The sequence below is a fragment of the Ostrea edulis genome, chromosome 5, assembly GCF_947568905.1.
Source record: "Ostrea edulis chromosome 5, xbOstEdul1.1, whole genome shotgun sequence".
In the NCBI taxonomy this organism is placed as follows: Eukaryota; Metazoa; Mollusca; class Bivalvia; order Ostreida; family Ostreidae; genus Ostrea; species Ostrea edulis.
The window spans coordinates 42260962-42273631 of NC_079168.1; the positions used below are offsets into that span (position 1 = coordinate 42260962).

The window sequence follows — 12670 nt, forward strand, 5'->3', positions numbered from 1 at the left end:
TTAACAACACCCTTTTGGGAGATTGGGGTAAGCGCGGGGGGTATTCTTAGTGAGCATTGCTCACAGTACCTCTTTTTAAATCAGAAAGACAATATAATGCTTCATTTCTCTCTGACTTTTATATTTTGTCTCAGATTGTACAATTTCATAGAAGACACATTACAAACCATACTACAGTTTTACTCTACAACATTTGCTATACTATCTATTAACTACAAGAGCATAAATTATTTAAAATTCCACAGGACGTTCAAATGTCCAACAAAAAATTATAATTTCATTGATTTCTTTTAAAAATCTATTTCGTAGAGGGCCAACAGTTTTTTTTTCAAGTGACCCTTTTTGATATTGTTCCTAAAAATATTAAGGTCGGCACAACACAGCTTTGAACAATCAATGTTATTGTAGTACAGTCTATGTGAAAGTTTTTTGGACCACATAGGACATTCGGTCCTGTGTAATCAATGAACACACAGGACCGAACCAAATTTTGTCAGACCGAAAAACCTAATGTAAACAAGATTGCTACACATAAAGCCATGTTGTCCCCCACCTCTGCAAAAAAAGTTGAAGCACAAAAGTCCCATAACTCCTGTACTAAAATTTGTCGAATCAAAATGACGGCGTAATATGATCAACTACGTATGGTGACTAACAATCCTACAAAATTTGAACAAAATCCGTTGAGCGGTTTTGGAGAAGTTGCGTCCACAAAGTGTTTCTATAGTGTAGCATGTACAAATTCAACAAAGTTCCATAACTCCTGTAAAATTTATCAAATCAAAATGACGGCGCAATATGATCAACTACATATGGTGACTAACAATCCTACAAAATTTGAATGAAATCCATTGAGCAGTTTTTGAGGAGTTGCGTCCACAAAATGTTCCTATAGTGTAGCACGTACAAATTCAACAAAGTCCCATAACTCCTGTAAAAATTGTCCAATCAAAATGGCGGCATAATATGATCAACTACACATGGTGACTAACAATCCTACAAAATATGAACAAAATCCGTTGAGCGGTTTCTGAGGAGTTGCGTCCATAAAGTGAAGTGGGACGGACGGACGCACGGACACAGGTATTTCTATGTCCCCTTTCGCGTTGTGATGGGGGACAAAAAGTGAAACTTGTGAAAATGCAGAATCAAGGAAATCTTATGTATTATACTAGTAATACTATTGATATTTCATTCTTCTCTGGCAAAGTATTCAACAGACTTCCAATTTTCCTTCTCTGACACGTATCCATCATAAAATTTGAAAAAGTCTGCTTCAAAGTCTTGCTCACAGCTTTTCTTTTACCATGGATCGCTCCCGCATAATACTTTAGATGGTCCATGCGGTTTTAATCACATTTATTTACGTATTTGGATTTGTGTGATATTTTTTACTTATAACAAACATGTAAATGACTCCGTGTCATAATAGTAACACTCAAAACCGGACACTGAGACATTGGACATTCCGGTCCGGTGTAAAAAATTGCGCATCGGACCTGAGGCACTGCACATCGGTCAGGTCCGATGTCTTTCGCATAGACTGGTAGTAGAGCATCCTTACCTGTTTGCAATAATAAAATGTTTGAATTATATTACTACATGTGTTCAATGTTTTTAATTTTACAGTTAATATCAACATAATATGTGCAATAAATACACAAACAGGTTTCCATAGTTGGTATTAAACAGAGCTATTAACATTGGAATATTTCCCTTATGGCCAGCTATAGTTTAGGTTGGTTACAATGTTTTTTTAGTTCACCTGCTCAAATGAGCTTTTCTGGTCAAAATTTGTCTGTTGACGTTGTCGGCGTTAATTTTCACATTTTCATCTTCTTCTCCAGAACCACTGGGCCAATTTCAACCAAACTTGGCACAAAGCATCCTTGGGTGAAGGACTTTCGTGTTTATTCAAATGAAGGGCTATGCCTCCTTCAAAGGGGAGATAATCACAAAAATGCAAAAATAGGTTGGATTCATTTAAAAATCTTCTTAAGAACCACTTGACCAGAGGAGCTGAAATTACATGAAAGCTTCCTGATATAGTGCAGATTCAATTTTGTTATGATCATGACCCCTGGGGGTAGGATGGGGCCACAATAGGGGATCAAAGTTTTACATACAAATATAAAGGGAAAATCATTAAAAATCTTCTAAAGAATCACTGGGCCAGAAAAGCTAAAATTTACATGAAAGCTTCCTGACATAGTGCAGATTCAAGTTTGTTGAATACATGGCCCCTGGGAGTAGAATGGGACCACAATAGGGAATCAAAGTTTTACATACTAATATATAGAGAAAATCTTTGAAAATCTTCTTCTCAAGAACCATTTGGCCAAAAAAGTTTACATGTACATGAAAGTTTCCTGACATACATGTAGTGCAAATTCAAGTTTGTAAAAATCATGGCCTGCGGGGGTAGGTTGAGGCCATAATAGAGACCAAAGTTTTACATGTGAATATATATGGAAAATCTTTACGGGTCAAGGTGACTCAGGTGAGCGATGTGGCCCATGGGCCTCTTGTTTATGGTGTTGGTGTTTGTTTTATTTGTAGTATATTTATGTAAAATTTGATTATTTATAATTTTATACTTACGATGTGATCTGATGAAGAAAAGACAATTCTATTTATACAATTGATGGAACTTGATATCGAATTATTTCTTTGTCATGTCTATCTGTGATTTTATGTCGTGTATCATTTGTAATGTGTGCCTGTTGAATGTTAATTGTTACTTACTGTAGAATCTTTGGATGATGTTATTGTGATTGATTGTGATAAAAATAAACCTTATGACCAGTAAGGGTTTTTGATTTATCACCCACACCCGTTAACATTATAACATGACAGATAATGCAACTGAAATAAATGGATGTGACCTACTTCAAATTGGTCAATACAACATCAATGACCCTGATAGATGCTGTGTCTATTTTTTGTTAGACAATTTACGAATGGAATATAATCGAAAGGAAAGTTAAATAATTTTTATAAATGACAATAAACTTTATAAAAAATCAGTGACTTCATTTGTATAGAGCAGGATCAGCATTTTTTCCCTGGATATGTGTCATTAATAAACAAACACACGTGTATTTACTAGCTATTGGATGAATACCTATATTGCATTTATAAATGTAACTGATTTTCATATCGAATAACTCGCAAACAATGCTGATAAACTGAGATTTTTCCCTTAGTTGGAGTACAAATTTATGAAATGTTGACATACGACCAATAATGTAGATCCACTCCCGTCCGTTTATTTATAAAAATGCGAATGAATACAATTGCAATGCTGACCTTTTCCTACAGTTCATTTCTGTTTTCTAAAATAATGGAGTACAAATCAATACTGTAAAATGTTGACAAACAACCAATAATATTAATCTTGTTTAGGAACCAAATCACTGAATGAGATTCCTTTAGAGGTGAGGACTATGTTCCATATTGAAGGGAAGATTTCATAAATTCCTATTAAACTTGCTTATTTCAAATTGTAGACGTGTGGATCCTATATCATTTTTAAAGTGTGTTGCAACAGCTTTTATGTTGCATTTACATATCTGATGAATGAAATCTGATTAAAACACAGAGTGATTTTGCAAATGGAAGTGATTAAAGAGGGCACCATTGATGCTGGACGCTGACACATGAGGTTGACTTGCATCACTTAAAAAAATCACAGCTGCTTGCAAACCAAACTCTTCCACTTAGGCATTATGGGATAGCGATTTCTTAGACCGCGTATACTGTGACGTCACTGTAGAATGACGAAAAAACATAACGTCAAACGTAAACAACTTTCAAAACAAGAACGTAAACATCAAGTTTATAACTTTACACAATAATTTGAACAGAGTCTCCCTACTTTTGATCATTTTATGTTTAAAATAAAATCCATACTTTTATATTAATGCTCTTAATATCAATATCTTCAAACTTTTAACTGCGAACTACTTCTTTAGTGTAATTTGTCTTCGTGATAATCGCGGACTCACAATATACAAATATGTATATTGTGGTGCGTCACATAGGAGAGGTCTATTCGTAGGTGACGTAATGAGGCCTCGATGGGGAGTTTGGGCCAAGATGACTTATGTGAGTGATGTGGTCCATGGGCCTTTTCTTTGTTTTGTGAAATGCTTTATGAAATGTTTATCCATGACATTAATGTTTTTGCGTTATTCTAATGTTGACATCATAGTTGAAAGCTTTCCATTTCGTTAATTGCCTCAAACCTTAGCCAATATGCAGATTACAAAAGCAGACTTCCATGAATTTTTTTTTCTCAAATTATGTGCCCTGGGGTTAGGGTTGGGTTAAAATTGTGAATCAAATTTTACAATCCGATTGACAGGGGATGCTTACTCCTCCTAGGCACTTGGGCCCCAAGACCATAAAATGAGAATAGACTTAAGTCAAAATTTTGATCACTTTTATCTTAAGATTTATCCAGCACAGATGTTTAAAAACAACTGCAGGTTTATAAAAAAAATTCAAATGCAAACATATACTGAAAATGTTACTTGTTTATGAAAATTATTTCAAAAGTTAAGTGGATTTTAAATTTAGACTTAAGAATATTCTAAGTTTATGGTCTTGATGCCTGATCCTATGTCCTCTGGTATATCAGGGGTCCATATGTTTGCCCAACTTTTAAATTTGTATTCCTTTTACTAGGAGTTAAATTAAATAATATGTGAGATTGATCACTGTTTAATGAGTGTTTATCTTAACCTTTCATAATGGATATATACAGCAAACAAAATTTTTTTCTCCATAACAACAAGGCCCGATAATAGTCGTATTGATATTGAAGCATTCCCATCTTGTGTTGATTCATAGACCTTAGAGTTAGGGTAAGGCCACAATATGGGGTTATAATTTTTCATGGGACAGCAGGCCTAAGGTTACTCAGTGAGCATTGTGGTCCATGGGCTGTTTGTTCATCTTAATTCTCCAATTAAAAAACGAAAACTCATACATCTCAATTATTTGAAAACAACTCTTGTAACTTCAAATAGTGCATCAATCACAATGACAGGCTGTGTCTTTACTGAAACTAATGGTTAATATTACAATATCTAGTAAACAGCATCTGACTGCAGGTAGAGGAAATTAGTCATTTGCATGGTTGTTATGTATATCAGTTTTGAAGCCCTCTCCCATGTTACATTATATGATTAGATAAAAAGTTTAATCTTTTCAAATGTTTCCATTCTAATACAGATTAAAACCTTGAATATGCATGGATGATAATCATACAAATAAGAATCAGATACTTGTAAATTAAATGTATATGAATGGTCCATGGTACAGTAAATATTCTTAAACAAATGACTTTAATAGGCGATGAAGAGAGTCTATTCTTTGAAGAAACTGAAAATCATCAGAATGGTGGACAACAAGAATTGCAAAACTTCTTAGAGTTTGGAGACACTGATTATGAATCTGGTTTAGAAATGATGGGTGATTTTCAGTTTGGAAAGAGTGAGATCAATGAGTCTAGTGGCAAGGAAGAGAATAAAGGTGAAAATGCAACACCAGGTGACTCTTCAGAGAATAAAAACAAATCTAAAAAGGATGGAAAGGAAGCAGAGAAAAAGGAAAATGCAGCTGATAAAGAATCTGGAAAAGGCAATGCAGAAAGTAAAAAGGGTGCCAAAGATGACAAAATTGATAAAGGAAAGGATACAGAGAAAAAGGGAAATGCTGTAGAAAAAAAATCTGGAGAAAATGCTACTGGTAATGAAAAGAATGCCAAAGACAAAATCAGTTCTGGAAAGGACACAGAGAAAAAGGGAAACACAGTTGATAAAGAATCTGGAAAAGGTAATGCAGAAAGTAAAAAGGGTGCCAAAGATGACAAAATTGATAAAGGAAAGGATACAGAAAAAAAGGGAAATGCTGTAGAAAAAAAATCTGGGGGAAATGCTACTGGAAATGAAAAGAATGCCAAGGACAACAAAATCAGTTCTGGAAAGGACACAGAGAAAAAGGGAAACACAGTTGATAAAGATTCTGGAAAAGTTGCTACTAAAAGTGAAAAGGATGCTAAATGTGAAAACAAAAATGAAGCACAAAACAAAAAAGGCAAATCTGGAGAAAAAACTAAGGCAGAGGACAAATCATCTAAAAAATCTAACAAGGAGAGAGAAAAGTCTCATGAGAGATCTCGTAAAGATAAATTTGATAAAGAATCAAAAAAGTCCAAAGGTGAAGATCCGAAGTCTAAGTCCAGTAATAACAAAGACAAATCACCAGGGTCTAAAGCAAAGAAGAACAAGTCCAAGTCGCCAGCATCTAAACCTGGAAAAAATAATTCAAAATCACCAGGTTCCAAATCTGGAAAATCCAAATCCAAATCACCTGTGGCGAAATCTGGTGGGAAAAAGTCCAAATCACCAAAATCAAAAAATAAGAAATGTAAGTCCAAATCGCCTAAGTCAGGGAAAGGTAAGTCAAGGTCACCAAAGCGTAAATCTAAATCACCTGCTAGAAAGTCACCCAAGATGAAATCCCCTCGAAGGAAAGGACGAAGGCTTAAATTGGGACGTCGCTAATGTGGATAACTGTTTATCAAGCTGTCAAGCAAGCATTTTTGTGAGTACATGTAACTGAGAACTGGTAATTACAAAGATAATTAGACTTTTCTTTCAATATCTCTACGAGCTTGTTTTTGCTTGGTTCTTATTACTCTTATTTTTATGTCCCCAAAAACTTGTCGGGGACATATTGTTTTTGCTCCTGTTTTATTTTGTCCCCATGAACACATAGTGTCGGGGACATTGTTTTTGCTTGGTTTCTTATTTTGTTCCCGAACACATAGTGTCGGGGACATTGTTTTTGCTTGGTTTCTTATTTCGTTTCTTATTTTGTTTCTGAACATAAAGTGTCGTGGACATATTGTTTTAGCTCTGTATACTTCTGAGAAGGGTTTGTCATTTTCATACGTCACTTCTGGTCATCACAGAAAGTGATAAATTATATTATCTCAGTATGAGAATTCGATACTATGCGTAATCTAATTGGTCTAGACAGTCACGTGCCAGGTATGATTAAACTTCATATCTCCCTCACAAAGATTACATCTCCCCATCATATTTCACCCCTTGGGCAGCCTTGTGCATTTTCCAGAAATTTTACGTCAAGGTCGACAAAGTTTATTGTGACATCACAATTAAGTTTAAGTCATTGTACTTTCATAGTTCATAAGGTTAAATCACCTGGTTTTGGTTGATACAAAAACAAGTAAATCAGCATTCAAGGAGAATATTACTTAGTAGGAAAACCTTGTAGGCAGGATACAAACCGAACCGTAAGCTACAGGATATTGAAACTTGGTACATTTGATCACCATGATGAGAGTAAGATATTTTCAACATGAGAGTAAGATGCCTATTATTTTTCAAGTTCAAAGGTCAAGGTCACAGTATCACTTAGTTATACAAACCGAACTGTTGGGGCTAAGACTGTCAAACTTTGTACACATACACTTTATGCCAAGTGGAGGATGCCTATTGTATCTTAAGGTCAAGGTCGTAATGGCAGGATGCAGACCGATTCATTGGGGCAAGGGCCATTAAGCTAGATACACATACATCTTATGAAAATATTACATAGAGAGTACATGATTTATCTTGGTTTTTTTATGCAAAGAAAGTATGTCATACCTTAATGATTGCTGATACTACTTGAAGGCAAGTTCTACAAATCATGGTGTAAGAAAAACGCCCTATATTAGATTTTCACGGGCATATTATGTACCATCGGCGGTACTGAGCTTGTTGATTTTGAGTTATGAATGCGCCAAGGGTCTACTAGGTTGAATTTTGATTTCAAATTTTCTACTTCTACTTTGCCATTAACATTATGTTCTTTAACATAGTTATGACAGTCTAGATCAAAAGTTTGCACCAAATTCCAGTCACTTCACATTATAAATATCCCGTGGGGATCCGGGTTAGAATAGGTCCTCAGTACCCCTTGCTTGTGTCGTAAGAGGCGACTAAATGGGGGGGTCCTTCGGATGAGACTGCTAAAACCAAGGTCCCATGTCACAGCAGGTGTGTCACGATAAAGATCCCTCCCTGCTCAATGGCCATAAACGCTGAGCATAGGCCTTAATTTTGCAGCCCTTCACCGGCAATGTTGACGTCTCCATATGAGTGAAATATTCTCGAGTGGGATGTTAAACAATATTCAATCAATCAATCACTATCAAAATCCTCAATAATATTTGCTAAATCTCTGAAAAAGTTAGGTGATTTATCCTTATTTGGTCCATATAGATTCACTACTGTAATTAAATACTTATTTTCAAGCATAACATTTGAGACCATGTAGTTACCATCTATATCAGTTTTAACTTTGGTCACCTTGTATTCAAAATTGTTATTAAATAGTGTTAAAATTCCTCTTGAATAACTTTTACTAGGGCTACTAAAATTGAGGCCCCATTACGAGTATAACAGTATTTTCATCTTGTGTACAGTGAGTATCTTGTAAACAGTATACAGATGCCTTAAAGCCTCTTGAGGTGTCTAAAGACATCCTTCATTTTTTTTTTTTTTTTGCATCATGTATTCCTATACAATTGAGGGATATGATTTTCATTTTTGTCATTATCGATAAAAAAGGAAAGTAGAAGTCATATGTTCATATGTAACCTCAAAACATTCACTCACTTTCATATACATAAAAAAACAAAAAACAAATAAACTTCGGAATGAATGTATTCACCATGAATACTCGAGAATCCTTACACAACTGAAGGGAAAGAAAAGAAAAAAGTCTCTCCTGATACAGCAATATAGTAATACAAAATACATTTTTATTAAAAAAAATTATGCAGCCCAATTGTGTGCTTTCTTATTCATTTCAGTTTTAAAAGCACATTTCCCCTTCAAAGGGGAGATAATCACAAAAATGCAAAAATAGGGTGGGGTCATTTAAAAAACTTGTTCTCAAGAACCTTTGGGCCAGAAGAGCTGAAATTTACATATAAGCTATCTGACATAGTACAGATTTAAGTTCGTTCAAATCATGACCCCTGGGGGTAGTTTTACATACAAATATATAGGGAAAATCATTAAAAAAAATTCTTCTGAAGAATCACCGGGCCAATAAAGTTTACATTTATATGAAAGCTTCCTGACATAGTGCAGAGTTAAGTTAGTTAAAATCACCGTTCCGTTCCCCCCCTCCCCTCCCCCCCCCCCCCCCCCCCCCTTAGGGTGAGGCCACAATAGGGGATCAAAGTTTTACATATAAATATCAAGAGAAAATCTTTAAAAATCTTCTCGAGAAGCATTGGGCCAGAGAATTTACATTTACATGAAAGCTTCCTGACAATAGTACAGATTCAAGTTTGTAAAAATCATGGCCCTCAGGGGCAGGCTGGGGCCACAATAGGGATCAAAGTTTTACATGTGAATATATACATGTAGGGAATATCTTTGAATATGGACCAAGGTGACTCAGGTGAGCGATGTGGCCCATGGGCCTCTTGTTTGTGAAAGCACTTTCTTAGAAATATGTTGAATGGTTCTCCTACAAACAGGAAGATGTGTACTGGAAGTAGTGTAATGGGAGACCTTACTCATTACTAGTAATGAGTTTCTAGTTAAGGTCTTCCATTTACCATGTAAGGTATTGATGTTTTTCTGATATATAGAGGGTCAGTTTGTCCAGGAGTGTTCTCAGAAAGTATTTAAGATATCGGCTTGAAATTTTCAGTGACTGTAGAGGAAACAGTTACTCTGACTTTCATAGCTATGTCTATAGTCACATTCAAATTTCTTAAATGTAAAAAGCATCGGAGCTTGATAGGGCTTGAAAAAACGCCACAATTTTTAAGTGCATTTTTTCACACATTTTCATCAATATCTTCATAACAAGAAATGACTTGAAAAGAAATATCAAACAAAATTTGTAGATAATGACAAGACATAACCGACAATATGCTTAGGGACCAGTTCCTGAAACAAAGGGCCGAGAGGGGTAAAAAACTAAAAAGAATTTGTTAAGCTTTATTGGAGCAAAGTTGTTTGTTTTAACATTTTGAAACTGCTGATGCCAACATAATAATCATTGATTACGTAATAAGGGATTTGTAAGGGAATAATGTAGGAAACTTCGATGCTTTCTATTTCTTACATGAAAAAATATTTTGTAAAGTATTATATAACATAAAATTGTCAGAATATGACACTAAATAATATGTCATCTTCAAATTTTGTCTAACCTTACCAGGTGATAGCCTTTAACACTGAATATCCTATTATATATTGAAAGTTTTTAAATGACCCATCCCTTTAAGAACAAAAAAGCTGGAAATGTTTAAGCACACACCTTGTGGTAATTGAGCATAGATGGTGAACACCTAAACCATTTTCCAGCCATGAGATTTGTAGGAACTTTGCTGTGGAGCACATGTTGATCCTGTATTCAAAGATGAAAAATAAGTGATAGCACCATTCGATGTTACACAAGTCACTGCTTTGATGGTATGTCAACACTTACAAGAACTGTATGTCATAGCTTGGGTATCAAGGTGTCCAGGAATATTTCACGAGAGTAGTCTCAATGGCATTGATCCATCTAACCTAAATTAAGAATTGGAATAAAAATCATTTTCATGCAATATGTTTTTCTATATCTCAAGGAAGTTGTCGTAAGTCTCTAGTTAAAGTAACATTCTTGAATTTTTGATAGAATAAACTAACATTTTTCTATTCACAAAACTGTTTATGAAACTGGTTTAGGGAGAGAGAGGATAAAAAAATTCAATATAGATGGAGAAGGTCTGTTTAATAATAATATTCCCAGTAAATCATCAATACAGTTGTACGAACCTTAAAACATATCGTATCATATTATCAAATTATAACCACCCCCCACCCCCAAGATTCAACCGAATCTCAATGACTCCACTTTCTAAAATAATGATATTAATCATAACATGTAATATATTACAAGAAAGTAAATACTAATCGCTTCTTTCTGAAAATTGTGTAAATATTACATTCATCAAGATCATGCGTGGTGGACGTGCGGCGCTGATAAGAAATCAATGATAAAGTTTTGTTGTATATGGAAAGAGTACTGTCTAGTAGTACTACAGCTTTTGTGTCTAAGAATGTTTTTTGTGAAAAATTTCTTTATGAATCATAAAATCATTATCCTCCCTCTATAAACATTTGATTGATACAATTTCAAGCGTAACTGCATGTGACGTATAACTGTGTACATCATGATTTGTAGATTATAAATAAGTAAATGTAAATCTATTTAGATCTTCTTTAACATATATGTAACCAAAGACTGATGATTGGCATGTAGGTCCTATGTCGTTACAAACCAAGATATTTATTATTTAATGGAAATGAAGTTTATTACCGGTATTTGAACAATCTAATTAAAATTAGATCCCTTGAACTGCTCATCAACTCTCGCCACACATATGTGTAGCGATAGTAGATGAAAGGATCTAATTTTCATTAGATTGGGTATTTGAGTGCATTTCTACCAACCTGCACAACTTTCCCCATAATGATAAATGTCCACCTCTTTGCATTGACCGAAAATGATAAAAACTGCATGATATTTCCAATTTTTATGATTTTGTGCCAATCTTAATGGTTTGTTTGTCATCGGAAGTACTCAAATCTGGCATCATCTCGTTTGCGAGCTTATAGCCCCTATTGTTAGGAACTTCTGCTCAGGTGAGCAATGTGGCCCATGGGTCTCTTGTTATTAGTTCTTTAAAATCGTTTGATATTCATATTGTAGATATTGAGACTCTAAACTGATCTGTATGGTTAAAATTGACAATCTGCATGTGCATGAATGTGCATGTGCTTCATTTTGATTGGATAATACTAAATCAGCATCTGTAGCTCTCTTATGAATAAAACAAATGAGTTGATATTCACAGAATAGGTGGATTATATTTGTATCTATAGACTGGTGTTATAAAAAATGCCAACGCTTCATCTTTTGAAGATTCAATTTTCTCAGGACCATAATGATTTCGTTTTTCATAACATTCTTCTGAAGTTGAGGATTTGGATATATCTTAAAATTGCTTTGGTTAAAATTACTGGCCAACATGTCATGCACAATATTGTGCTAAATTGTGATTGGACAATTTTTAAATCACCATAACTTTCTTATATATGATGCAAACATTATTAAATTCTTACTGGAGGTATATGATACAAATGCCTATTGAATGACATCAACAAAAGTGCAGTCATATGTACGTGCATTGCTTTCTCTCATGTTTTGTTGGTACTGAAATGGCCACATCATTCTAATAAAAGGCTAAAATAAAATAATTCTTATTTTCTTTAGGTTTACAATATGAATGCCTAATGAATGGTGTGTAGTATAAATGCTAAATCAATTGGCACCATATTTTTTAAATGGGGGACATTTGGGGAACATCTGTTAGCAGTCTTCGTTGCAATTATAACTTAGTTACATGGCAAAATGCAATTACTAAGATAAGCGATGTGACTAATGGACCTCTTCTATTTTTTACGTACTTTATACAGGAGACAAAAAGATGAAGGAGGAAGTGGAGGATAGTGAGATTAGTCGGGAATAAACACATAGAGGCAGGAGTAGGAGGACTACCAGTGTCATTACTGTATCA

General features: G+C 34.6%; 1 protein-coding gene across 1 annotated transcript in view; it reads left to right on the forward strand.

Annotated features, from left to right (window-relative positions):
• LOC125649791 (serine/threonine-protein kinase PRP4 homolog) overlaps nucleotides 1–12670 on the forward strand; it is a 21555-nt gene extending 8885 nt beyond the window's left edge. The window contains exons 4-5 of the mRNA XM_048877566.2: nucleotides 5359–6435; nucleotides 12570–12670. Of these exons, the coding sequence (XP_048733523.2) occupies nucleotides 5359–6435; nucleotides 12570–12571 (1079 nt within the window). The 3' untranslated portion in view covers nucleotides 12572–12670. The remainder of the gene's footprint in view (nucleotides 1–5358; nucleotides 6436–12569) is intronic.